Source organism: Sciurus vulgaris, assembly GCF_902686455.1.
Source record: "Sciurus vulgaris genome assembly, chromosome: 6".
In the NCBI taxonomy this organism is placed as follows: domain Eukaryota; kingdom Metazoa; phylum Chordata; class Mammalia; order Rodentia; family Sciuridae; genus Sciurus; species Sciurus vulgaris.
The window spans coordinates 6,178,830-6,192,164 of NC_136466.1; the positions used below are offsets into that span (position 1 = coordinate 6,178,830).

The 13,335-nt window shown below is 40.6% G+C and overlaps 1 protein-coding gene across 1 annotated transcript; it reads left to right on the forward strand.

The window, feature by feature from the left end:
* Nucleotides 1–7,981: 7,981 nt before the first annotated feature.
* On the forward strand, nucleotides 7,982–8,914 carry LOC306663499 (olfactory receptor 14C36-like; the record flags this gene model as incomplete). The annotated part of the gene is made up of 1 exon (XM_079143816.1): nucleotides 7,982–8,914. The coding sequence occupies one exon, from the start codon at nucleotides 7,982–7,984 to the stop codon at nucleotides 8,912–8,914; it is 933 nt and encodes a 310-aa protein (XP_078999942.1).
* Nucleotides 8,915–13,335: the final 4,421 nt, after the last annotated feature.

A 13,335-nucleotide genomic window follows, 5' to 3' on the forward strand; every position in this document is an offset into this window, starting at 1 on the left:
TCTCTAGGTTAATATGGTGGAGATCATGTTTGCTGTAGTAGAGAAAGTAAGTGATGGACTGAACCCACTGGCAGTGTTGAAAAGCCTCCCGAATCACACCTGGCCCAGGCTTCTCCAGGGAAGATGGACAGAGGGAAAGGAGGTGCTGGCACCAAGTGAGGGCTTGGCATAGGGCTCTGGAAAGTACAGAGGAACTGGAGGCCCAGGGGGCAGGACACACCTGGATAGAAAGAACTACTATGGCCATGAAAGTCTGCAGTGCCCATAAAAGGGACAACAGCCCAAACCCTATCATGCATAAGCAGAGGGAGCTGTACGGCGAATTGCTGGGGTCCAGCTCCAGCAGGAGTCCATGGGTTCCACACTGGTAAGGGGGCGTAGGGAGACAGTGTCGGCAATGGATGGAGAATGAAAGACACAGACTCTAGTTCTGGTGCAATCATTCCCCCTTTTTTCTGGGGAAGGCTGGGTTTATATACATTTTTCTTCAGGCTTTGATGACAGGCTTGTGACTAATAAAATCAAAAAAGTTTCCAAAGCATAGGCAGAAATTGTTTTTACTGAAAGATTATGAGCAAACAGTAACCTTACAGATTATCCTTACTTAATCACCAGGGCTTGCCATTGATAAAATAAGCTGGTCCATATCTAGTAGCTACTGTGGGAGGTGCTTTGTGCTTAGAACTTGGGGAAACATTGTTATCTATAAGTTTCTGTGCCCCAACAGGTTCTGGCTGTGCCAGTAAAGGCAGTGTTTGGTTTTTAACATAATAAAAACATTCTGCTGTTGTGAGGTTAATCATCACAGGGTTTCAACATGTGTTTTGTCTCCATGATGTTTTTCTGGAAATTTGTAGAATTATTCCCATCACCTCTAGCAAGATCCCCAGACTGAAGTGAATAATATATTATTAGGAAAACTCCAGAGAATAACATCCAAGCTAGGGAGGCATACATCTGGCATGCAATCCTTTTAGGATGAGTCTTTGCAATCATCCTTCAGTGGAACTCTGTCAAGCACTGTAAGGAGAGCCAGGCGCCCCCGCAGGGAATGACAAGGGGACTTGCCCTAACCTGTCTCCCATGTGGGACTGACCCAGCCCCATTAAGCCCATGGTGGGTAGCCTGGGAGAGTGCTGGTCAGGGTAACCCAGTGATGGACAGGATACCATGGCAGACAGACCCCATTTGATTTCTGAGGCGAGTTGATTCATCTCCATCCCTCAAAGCCTTTGAACATGCACAGAGCTGAAGGAGGTCTTGCTGGCTGAGAACTTTGGAAAACTCCCTCTAGTGAGACAGGGCAGGGGTGGCAGGGTGGGGACTGCCTTGAGAAAGCAGCTGAGTAATGGATGGATTGGAATTTCCAGAGACTTCAGTGATGATGTTTGGTATGATAGAAACCATGATTCAATGCTCTGACTTGGGGCTAATTTGTTGAATGAGGTAGTTCCATCCTGAACTCTCCTGGCAGGGTTGATCTAGAAAGAAAGAAAACAGAACTTCCCAAGACTCATGGGGATAAAAAGTGGACAAGAAAATCTAGATTTGGGCTTCAAGAATGCAATGAGAAAAATGAATCCTATAAAGGATTCTAAGTGCAGGCTGAGTTGATGGTGCCTTCTATCAATGATTCTGATTCTGACATTGGCTTGGAGGCAGAGGTGGCCTTCCCCTGATCTGTCAAAGATCCCTAGGAGATAAAGTGACCAGTTGGAGGATGGACCTTGGGGCATCCAAGGGCACAAATGTGTGATGGCCACCCCTATGACACTCAGCAGGGACCAGACTCATTCTGTTCTCAGAGCAAAAAGCATGGCATGGAGTTTGGGGGGCTTCAGTCATGGAGACAAGGGCAGGGTTGCAGGTCTTCCTTCTTGGCCTGGGAATATTTGGGATTCCCCCAAGTGGGCCATCCAGGTAACCCTTCTGGAATCACCTCTCTCTCCTCAGTGGACAGGAGCGCAGATGGGAGGGCAGCTTCACAAAGCAGGAGCCACCATCTCCTCTCTGTGGGATACTCTGCCCCTCTCCTGGGCAGGACCCCTGGGGAGACACAGGCTTGTATAGATCTCACTATCCACAGGGTGAATGTTGCCTATTTTGTTCACTCTGACCCACAACTCTCTGTGTTTGTCCAGGTTCACTTTTCAAAGCACTTTTCAAAGCACTTTTCAAAGTAGGCTCAACTCTGCTTTGGTTGTACATGTCCGTCTTGTGTTGCACATATGTGTACTGGTACAAATGTTGCCAGATAATCTCCACCCTCTCTACTTTCAACCACTCCAGCTCTTGGTGGTCACCATCTCTTCAAACCACTTGAACTGGGCCTGGTTGTAGAGGTCCACACAGAGCATGAGGTCATCACCAGCCTGTGTGGGCTTCCTCTGTGCATGTCCTCTTCCTTCTTGTTGCTCAGTTTGATCTCCAGCTACTGGGTCTTCATCTCCAGGGCTCTCTGCCACTCTGTGAGGGCTTTCTGAGCCTTCTCCACAAATGCATAGCAGCTGGCAAGTTGCTTGTGGAGGTCAGAGATATGGTGGTCACACTTTTTCATGTCTTTCTTGAAGTTCTCATGAAAGTTTATTAGGGGCTTTTCTACCTTGCTGTGAATGTTGGTGAACTTGAGATGAACTTCTGTTTCATCTGCCAGTCTCTTCTTCACCCAAGACCCTGCTTCTCCCAGGGAACCTTCCTCCTGTGTTGCCAATGAATTCTGAGAGAGCTTAACCAAGTTCTTTGCATATTCTTCTTCAATCTTTATCCTCTCTAAGAAAACCTAAGACATTTCTTTCTGCATTTGTTTGCCCTTCAGTTGCTTTTGGAACAGCAGTTTAAACCCTGCCTCAGGGCTATTGCCTTGGGGTCTTTCTTATCAGCCCAGAAGTAGTCACAGTAGCTCCACTGCATTGGCTTTAGCAACTGCTGTTCAGGCATTGTGTCTCGGTGAGGGAACATCACACAATTTATCATCTTCTTTGTGTGGTCAAATTAATTTTCAAAGTTATATATTTTGTCTTCATTGCCTGAGGCTCTGTCATCCAAGTGGTCTCCTCTGTTGGTGCTACATTCCATTGAATTTTATTTTGGTTTATTGATTCCTTCATTTCAAAAATTTCTTCTAGATTTCTTTTCAGGATCTTCATATCTTTATTTAAGTTATCTTCCATCTCCTGAGACACAGCTCTGATTTCACTCTTTATATCCTCCTTAAAGTCATGGAGCGGTTCTACTAATTAAATTCTGAACTCCTCTTACATTTCTTCTACTGTGCTATTGTTGGAGCATCCTGGTTTGTTTGAAATGTTTATCCCCCCCCCCATTTTTTTTTCATTTTGTTTGTGTGTCTTCCCATCTAGCCATAGTGATCTAAAGCTGTACAGTTTCTACCCTTTAGACTTATAGTTTCCCTGAAGGTTTCCAGTACCTCACAAATCTGGGTTTCGGTTTCCATAGGCTCTGACACTCTGCTTTCCCAAGATGGCTCCTGTATTGCAAGCATTCATCTTCTTTGCAACCCATTTCCCCTTCCCTATCTTTGCTTCCTGAAAGTCACATCCTGAACAACTTTCCTCTGTTGTGTCCTTCTGCAGTGTACCCACACCATGGGCACAAATCAGTGCAACTGGCCAATGACAGAATAAAACTATGAACTCATGAGTCAAAATAAGTTTTTCTTCATCTGAGTTGTTTATGGACATAATTATTGAACATAATCATACAGAGTTTTAATTGTATACCAGAGAAGTCAAAGTTGGTAAAATATATGAATACCAATAAATCAGTCTCATTATATTAACAGTATGAAGAAAAATATGTGCAAAATTGAATGTTTCCAGCATATACATATAATGAATAGTCACTCATTCTTAATGAATGAACTAATGATACAAACTACCAGGTGGATTAGTAGTGAAAACATTAGGTTTAGTTAAACCAGAATAAGGATCACATAATGAATGATTTTATTTCTATAAAATTTAACAAATATTGAATTCAGATACTCAAAGTACATACTCATTTCCCGTGACAGTAATTAGGAATAATAGGGACAAAGTGTACAATGGATTAGATGGATCATCTGAAGTAATGAAAGTATTTACGAACAAGATACAGTTGGAAGTTACCCAATTTTGAAAATATGGTAAATAACACTGAATTGATATCATTAACTCTTACAAAGATTAATTTTATATCATGTGAATTCCATCTCAATGATAAAAAATTTTGCTATTGAACTACAGAGAGTGTTAGAGAATTCTCACTTACTGGTTGGTGAGTGAGAGTTTCTCATCTCCCTTAATGTTAACTGGCCCCCATAAGGACTCATAACTCACACTAAGGAGGAGTGCAGAGATGAAAACATACAGTGAGACCATCGGTCTATACACAGTGTCATTAGTTTCTCAGTTACAACTTAAGGTGATGCCCAGCACAGGAGTTCCCCTGTGTCTTCCACTGCCCATGCTGGCACATGGCCAGGTCCTCTCTCCTGGGCTCTGGAGGTACTGCTGCCTGGTGCTGTGCTCCGGCCTCCTGCTGCCTCTGCAGGCTGATCTCTAAGATCCTGGGGTCCTACTCCACTGGCAAAGCACCAAGTTAACATAAAACAGAGGTGACTGAGCTCCCCACATTCCATATGGCACTGTGCTGGCTGGACAGATCCACCGTAGTGTAGACACAGTTAATGGGAGAAGCCAAGGAGAGATTCTGTTCTGCTCCCACTTGGAGACTGGACAATGCTCAGGAGTGAGTACTTGGCAGTTAGAGTCCAAACACATCTAAGCCTCAGTTTAATTCTGCTCAACAAATTGCAATCTCATTCAAGGGTCAGGTAGCCCAAGAACAAAAAATGGTTAGTTCTGTGAAGAACATAGCAATTCCAGAGGGTCCTTAAAACTGCATAATTCCATTTTCTATGATTGCCAACTTTGCAATAGGAACACAGGGAACTTGGGGGACGTCTGCAGGGTGCATGCAAATAAAGTGTGTGAGATTTCCTCAGGTGGCTTTTGGTTGATTTACAATTCTTTTCCTTAACTTACTCTTACTTATAATATACTCAGAAAATTCACAGAATAGTCTACACAGAAATTCCAGAGAAGACAAATAAATACATTCATTTTAAAACAAAAAGTATAATGTGGGAAGTAGCTGATAGACAATAGGTAGGTAGATACCACAGTGTGTGTGTGTGTGTGTGTGTGTGTATAATATACATTAAAATGTAGGAAAAAATTCAACATTGCATACAATTTTTATGGAAGCATTTTGAATTCATCAACCTTATCTCGTTGTATTGATTAAAATTATGTTCTCCTTTTCAACTAATTTTACATTTTTTACTACCAATATATGAGGTGTGACTATGAGGAAGTCTCTGTCCAGTGGTAACCATACAAAAAAATGAAATTATAAAATTCTGGAAGCATACTATAAATTTCAGAAACTATAAATGTCACCTTAATATTTGTCAAAGATTTATCAATAGCAGTAATTAATAATTTTAAAAATGAAAAAATGTGATTTAGAAAATGATAATTTCCTGTGCCTTGCAACCTGAATTACCATTTGCAGTTTTTAAATGGCCTATTTATCATTCATTTCCTTACATTAAGCACTATCTGGAGAAATTCAAGAAGTGAAACTCCCAGCTTTCCCCACTTTTAGAGGCAGCCCTGGGCACGCCCTCTTCATGTTCCTGGCATTAAGACCTGCTCGCCTCTCCTCAGAAGCATTCCCCTACCTTTCAATTCCACCTTTTATTTTATTTTCTGTTTATCTAATTGTTTGTAGATTGAAATTTTTTGATAGGCATTTATCTGCACTTAAATATTAATACTGTTCTGAGTAACACTAAAATTATTGTGGAGCAGATAGCTGAACTAAAGCATGTTTGATTCTTTAAAAATCTGTCTTCCTGAAGAAACGATGTTTGAAGCCTACTGAGATTGACTGAGGCTTTTTGTAGAAATTAGGGGGTGTTTCCTATTCTTGTTTTCCCAAGTTACACATGAGGATGGATCAGTGCTCCATGATCCCAAATATCCTCTGAGACTGAAGAAATAAGAGACTAGGTCATATTCAGGAAATTTCTTAAACTACAGTTAAATCACATAAATAACAAGAAAAACAATTAAGTTCATATAACTCAAACTACTTACTAAGTACTAAGTTCTACGTTCTGTTGGAGAAATGAACACAAAGTAGATTATATAGTGTTCAACATGAAGGAAATTGCTCCACGGTTCAGTCACCTCCTGAATTTTAAATGCGTGTCTGCTTTTCCATCATAGATTTCATACAAAGAAGAAAAGAAGAAAACAAGCCTCTTCTGTAGTCCTGCAATTCACAGCAAGGGTGAGAAGCCTGACCCATGTTCATATTCATTCATCACATCACTCATCACCTTCTGAATTTTTTATTTATTTGCATTCTTCTGTAGTCTATTATCATATTTTCCCTCTAGAGTAATAAAATTATGTACAATTCCAATAATTTTCTTGTTTCCCTAAACCCAGCATCTGGAATAGCTGTGTCCATATTTGTGTCAGCAGTAATGTTTTCTGAGCAATTACTGTTTTAGACCTTACCCTGCAAAGGCATGGGGGTAGGAGTATCCTCTTATATCATTTCAAACCAGTGTGCATTGTATCTGTTACCGGACAGAAGAAAGTCCAAAGCCTATTGGGGGACTAGTCATTTTTAAATTAGTAGAATAAAGTCAGTCCACATTAGTAGTTAGTCAATAATGTTACAATATTTTTATTTATTAATTACTCTGCAGAAAGTCAGGTAATTGCTACTAAACATGTAAAATGATGAATATCACATGGTCAAAAATTCAAAGATGTGCACAGTGTTGTGGGGATGATAAACACACATATTAGCTGCAATTTAGTATAATATGTCAATATTTAATCAAAATACAAAAGTGGAAGAATGAATTAGAAATTACGAATAAGTTTTCAGAGGAAGAGTGCATTTGAGCCACCTCTCAGGTCCAGTGCATTCTCATCATTTGTCTAGTAGACAAAGGCACGTCTGTCAGCTCTGAAGAGGAGGTCACTCAGGAGTGAGCTTCAGCTTTGTGTCAGGGAAGAGCTGAGATGGGGACCAGACACAGATGACAGGCAGACTGGACGGGATCCCTTGAACTTCACCATGACTGTGAAATTAAAAGAAACTTGCCTGAGTAGGGCCACCAACCCCTGGCCATGTGGGGCAAACACATTTCCTGGGGAACCCGGACAGACTCAGCAAGAAGGTCACTCTTTAAGAAAGAGTGTGATTAACATGACAAGGTCCTGAGGAGAAGCTGCTTTGCAGAGAGAAGAGGAAATGATGATGTAGGTGACTAGAGATTGAGCTGGTCTGAGCTCTTTATAAGTGTTGCAATTATGAACACAACCTTACTTTTAGGATATCGAGTCAACATGCCTTTAAAAGGTTATGATGCCATTGAGAATATAATGAAAGGAGTCAAAATGAATAAGGAAAATTATCTGAGATAAAAAGCAATCAAATGTCATTTGAGTAAAAAAATCACTAATACTGGAGAGAGTGTTAAAACATTGTTTTCATTTGTGATTTATGGAAGAGAATGAAGGTAACTAAATTACAGAGCATTGAAGAATGCACCTTAAGACCAGTGGCCCTGCAGGAGAGGAGGTGAGCAACCATGGAAATGCTCTGCATGGCAGCCTCTGGAGGTCAATGGAGGCATGATGGAGGAGCTGAGGACCTGCCTGCAGGTCATTCCCAGGGACAAGGGCTACAGACCTCTTCATCTGCACTGGGAGGTGCAATCTACTTAGAAACACTTAAAAAATCAGAAAACAAAGAGTGACCTTTCCTCTGCCAGAAAAGTAACTGCAAAGTACAAAAACCACTGGATGTGATATGTACAGTAATTGCATTAATCACTCTTTGCTTCCCCTTTCACCTCTTTATATTCCCAGTCAACCAGAATTTCTAGAACATGGCAAATTCCACCATGGTAACGGAATTTCTCCTCCTGGGCTCTCCTGATGGCTGGAATATGAGTTTCCTCTATTTCACAGTATTCCTACTGACCTATCTGAGTACTTTGTTAGGAAACCTGCTCATCGTCACTGTCACCACTGCTGACCAGAACCTGCACACACCCATGTACTTCTTCCGCAGGAACCTGTCCATCTTGGACATGTGCTTCATTTCTGTCACTGTCCTCAATGCCTGTGTCAACTCCCTCACTGGCAACAGGACCATTTCAGGGACTGGATGTGCAACCCAGATCTTCTTGGTCATTTTTTGTGCATGTGTTGAACTTCTTTTTCTCTCCATCATGGCCTGGGACTGCTATGTGGCCATCTGCCAGCCCCTCCAGTACCCCATCATCATGAACCCTCAGTTTTGTGTTCACATGACCCTGGCTTCCCTGCTCAGTGGTGTGGTGTATGCAGGTGTGCACACTGGGAATACATTCCGGCTGTCCTTCTGCCAGTCAAACATGGTCCACCCTTTCTTCTGTGATGTCCCCTCTCTACTGAGGCTCTCCTGCTCTGACACCACCATTAACAAGGTCCTTATTGTTTTGTCTTCTGTGGTGGTCTGTGGTGGTTGTTTCGTTTTTATTACCATATCATACATTCGCATATTTTCCACTGTGCTGAAATCTCCCAACAGAGCCCCAGGGAAGGCCTTCTCCACCTGCACCCCTCACATCCTCGTGGTGTCCATCTTCCTCAGCTCCAGCACAGGTGTGTGCCTGAGACCTTCAGCAAACTTTGACACACTCCAGGACTTGACACTCTCTGCCTTTTACACCATGGTTCCTCCCTTCTTGAATCCTCTCATCTACAGTCTCAGGAACAAACAGGTAAAGGAAGCTGTGAGGAGAGTCATGAGAAGACAGTTGCTCTCAGAGAAATGATAAGGATGGGTTTCAGCATTATCCTCATTTCACTGATTCAGGTCCTTAATTAGGTACAATGCTCCTCATAGCTGTGCTTTGCAGGTCACACTGCCTTCTCTAATGTCACCTGTTTGGTCCTGGATACTTGATCTTATGAAATATTTTTTTTATTTACAACAACATTTCTATTTATCCTTCATAAAATGTATAATGTTAGCAAATGCATCTTCTAATGAATGAATATAATTTACATATTTGCTGAAATATTTTAAAATTGTATATGTATATGATTCACCACACTGTTTGCAATAGCTCTATTTCATAGTGTCACAGAGGGAAACTTCACAAAGCAAACATGGAGAGCACCTGCACTCACCTCATTTGATCTCATTCATTGATCTTATTTGGTGATGAGTGAAGTACATGTGGAAAGTCTGTGGTACACATCTGTGTCAATTTAATTACATTGGAAATAAGCAAAAATCAAATCCTAAGGCAGTTATCACCAAAATTATAGAGAGAATAACAGTAATAATCTTCTCCATCCAGAACATGGAAAAAGAAGTATCTCCTTGTCTGTGAAGTGAACAGAGGGCCGTGGTTATGGCACCCTGCATCCTGACATTCAAATCCGCCCACTGGGAAAGAGCACCTGCCTTCCTCAGCCACATTGGTGGCCTACCTTCTATTACATCCATTAGTGACCCTGTGCCAGGGACCCAACCTCAGGGCTGAGTTGAAGGTCAGTTTTCTGACAGTTTTCCTCCCACTCATTTAATTTGTAATATTTAAGAAATGTGTCATGTCTGATAAAGATGAGGAGATGGACTGCAATTGCCTGGCCTCAGAGTCTCACCCATGTCAACTGTCCACTCACTCTGGACATCATAAGGTAAACCTCTGTACTTCTCCCCTCACAAACTGTGGCAGTCTTTTAACCTTTTACACAGTTGATTTCTTTCTTTCTTGTCCTCACTGGCATTTGCTCTGCAAATCATTAATTGCAACTGGCATATACTCACTGCCAACTTATCTAGGAAATCTAATATAGCAAAATAAGAACAAAAGAGTTCATACAAATCATTCAATGCATCAAATTCCAAATTCTGAGAAGAGTTTTGTTCACCAGCAACTAAACAGTGGACAAAAAATATAAATATATTTATTCCCTAGGAAAATACAAAAGCCTAAACATTCATAATTAATGAATAAATGCATTTCTTAATGTTTGCAGACAAGGTAATGCTTGCTTTAGGATCCAGTGAGCTCCCCAGCGCTGGCTGATGCAGGAAGCCTTGACCTGCTGTCACAGGATCCAACCCAGAACCCAAGCCCATCCACCAACTGTGTCCCATGGCTGCTGGTTCTGACTGCTCCATGTGCCCTGCTAGAGCAGAAGGACCTTGAGAGAACCCCAGTGAGTTCTGCACACTCCACCTTGACATGCATTTCCTCTACAACTAAAGCTCATTGAATCTATTGAGTGGTGTCCAAAGTTTTTCATGAGATGAGGTGGCCAAGTAAATTATGTTTAAATTTAATGTATGAAGTTAGAAAGAAATTAAATTGCAAAACCAGTCCTACTGAAAGGTGTCCATCTTGATGAAAGTTGTTGGATGTTTAACTTGTTTTTGAAGATGTTTTATACTAAAAAAGCTGGTGGCAAAGGAGATGCAAATAATTAAATATTGGTACAAAGATTTATGGAATCCCACATGTGATCTGAAAGAATGCACATCTCTTCCCCATGGTAGAAAGAAAGAAAGAAAGAAGGAAGGAAGGAAGGAAGGAAGGAAGGAAGGAAGGAAGGAAGGAAGGAAGGAAGGAAGGAAGGAAGGAAGGAAGGAAGGAAGGAAGGAGAGAAAGAGAGAGAGGGAGAAGAAAGAAAGAAAGAAAGAAAGAAAGAAAGAAAGAAAGAAAGAAAGAAAGAAAGAAAGAAAGAAAGAAAGAAAGAAAGAAAGAAAGAAAGAATCAGGTTAAAATAAAAAATCAATTGGAGCAGCAGCTGAGTATTCAGATATTTCTTTCACATATAAAATCAGGGATGATTTTAATCTATTTTCAGCTGGTGGTTCCATATTTAACTGAGATCTTTCTGGGATCACCAAATTACTCAGAACACATTAAAGAATATGAAAATATGAAAAATTATTCAGTTTAACACACTAAATGGAGCACGTCATGAAACACGAGTTCCAGTTTCAGTAGCTGCACACCATATTCCAGCCTGGTCACATGAATGTAAGAGAATGAACTATTTGTGCATACACATCATGTCTACATCAGAGTTGCCTGAGGTACATTCAGCAGCTCATCCCTCACTGCTTCAGTTAATGTACAGGTTAAATCTGATAATAAAATGAACAATGTTGATGAAATGATCTTCACTTTCAAACTAACCTTTATGAAGTGATTTTTACTCGTTGATGTTCCTCTCTCCTTCGCAGGTACTATAAACAAAGAAAAAAACAGCATTTGCCACTGTGCCTCCTTTAAAATTCTTTTAGAGTCATTGCAAATAGACTTGCATTACTATACATCTAATAAGAATGGCCGCTTACTGATTCATTATCTATTTACCATTCTTTAACACACATGCTGTCTTAATTCACAAGCCAGCAGGTAGTCAATATGATCAAGTTTCTTTATTAAATTCTCTGCAACAGGCTGTAGCTCTAAGCTCAGTGGTAGAGTACTTGCCTAGCATGTGTGAAGCATTGGGTTCAATTCTCATCACCACATAAAAATAAATAAATAAAATATATGTATTGTGTCCATCTACAATTATATATATATATACAATATATTAAAAATTCTCTGCATCAAGGAACAATATCACCTTCACAGAAATGGATATGGAAGGATTTACTAAGAGTATGAATTTGGGGGAACCTACATTTAAATGTTTTAAAACAGAGTGAAAAAGTGAGATTATACTCCATTCACGTATGATCTATCAAAATATAGAAATGCATTCTACTTACTTGTACAACTAACTAGAACAAAGGAAATTAAAAGAATAAAAAATTTAAAAAATTCAATGCCCATTCATGATAAAAATTTTCAGAAAAGTAGTAAGAAAAGGACACTTTCTTAACTTTATAAAGAGTAACTACAAAATACCCATGGTTAGAATTATAAGAAAAAAAAAAAAAAAAAAGAATGATCAAAAACATCTGGCACCTTGGTGAAATTGGCCGTGTGAAGCCTGTGACTGGGGACCCCAGAGGCGCAGGTCCTGGTTGGGATCTTGGGTGCAGGGGCAAGTCTCAGCAGCATGACTTCACAAGCCAGTTCCTAGGCAGGCTGACAGCAGGTGAGGTCACTGGGCCTGACTTACTGAATCAAATGAGTTTCCTGAGCAAATGTTCAAGTTTACTCTGGTGTTCCAGTTCCGTTTTCTGAGTAAGGACTTACAGGAGCCCAAATTGTGTTAGTGCATCTAGTGTACAAAGCAAGAGTGTAGAAAATACCCAGGGATAGAAGAGGTCAATTCAGATATGCACCAGGATTTGCTGAATCATCTGTGCAGATCAATATTTACATCAAAGTCAATTCGAAGTCTTAGATATTCTTTTAATTTTTTTGATATTATGAATGACAACTGAGTTTTTCAACATTTTAGAAAATGGAGACACATGCCAACAGAAAAGTATCAGAGTTTGTGGTGTGTTTCCACCTGATCCAGCAGCTAACCATGCTCAAGTCAAAGTGCACAAGTCCCTTCTCTAATGTACCAACAGAAGTGCATTTCCTGTGAGAAAAAGTACTCATCCCCTGATTTCAAGATATTGATCCAATGCAATAGCATGGAAGACCATGGACTTCTGTAGGATGTAACTAGAAGATTCCCCCTAAGACAGATGTTCTTCCATCCTAGGAGTTTGATGCCATATCCAGAGTTTGCTCTGTCAAATGAGCACGAGTCCAGCTCTGTCTACTCCTCAGGGTATAAGGTTTACTGTTGGGAGCATCAGAACTCTGAATCATGGCATGTAGCTTTTTTTGCTAACTTAGCAAGCCCTAATTAAACCTGGAATTGAATAGGACTTAGGATATAAGCCAAGGAGGAGAACTTCCTTTCAGAAGTTAAACTGTTGGTTTTTAAACTGGGACTGAGCTTTTCCTCCTCCCTGAGTCACATTGCTTATGATTAGAGTGGAAAATGAATTGCCAGTTTCAGTCCTGGATGACTACAGGGTTTATGTGAATGTAAGAAGCCATCAAGGAATCCCCCGCCTGGCCTAGGAACAGGAACCACATTCGCTCAGGGGCTGGGATCACATACCAGTCCCTGTAGGAATGCAAATAATTTATTTTTGGAAAAATACCTCCTTGGGATTGTGTGATAACACAGTTTGAACCTCCCTTCTCAGAGCTGGAGTTTTATTAGGTGGAAAGACTTACAGTAGAAAGATCAGTAAGCAGAACCAGAGCTA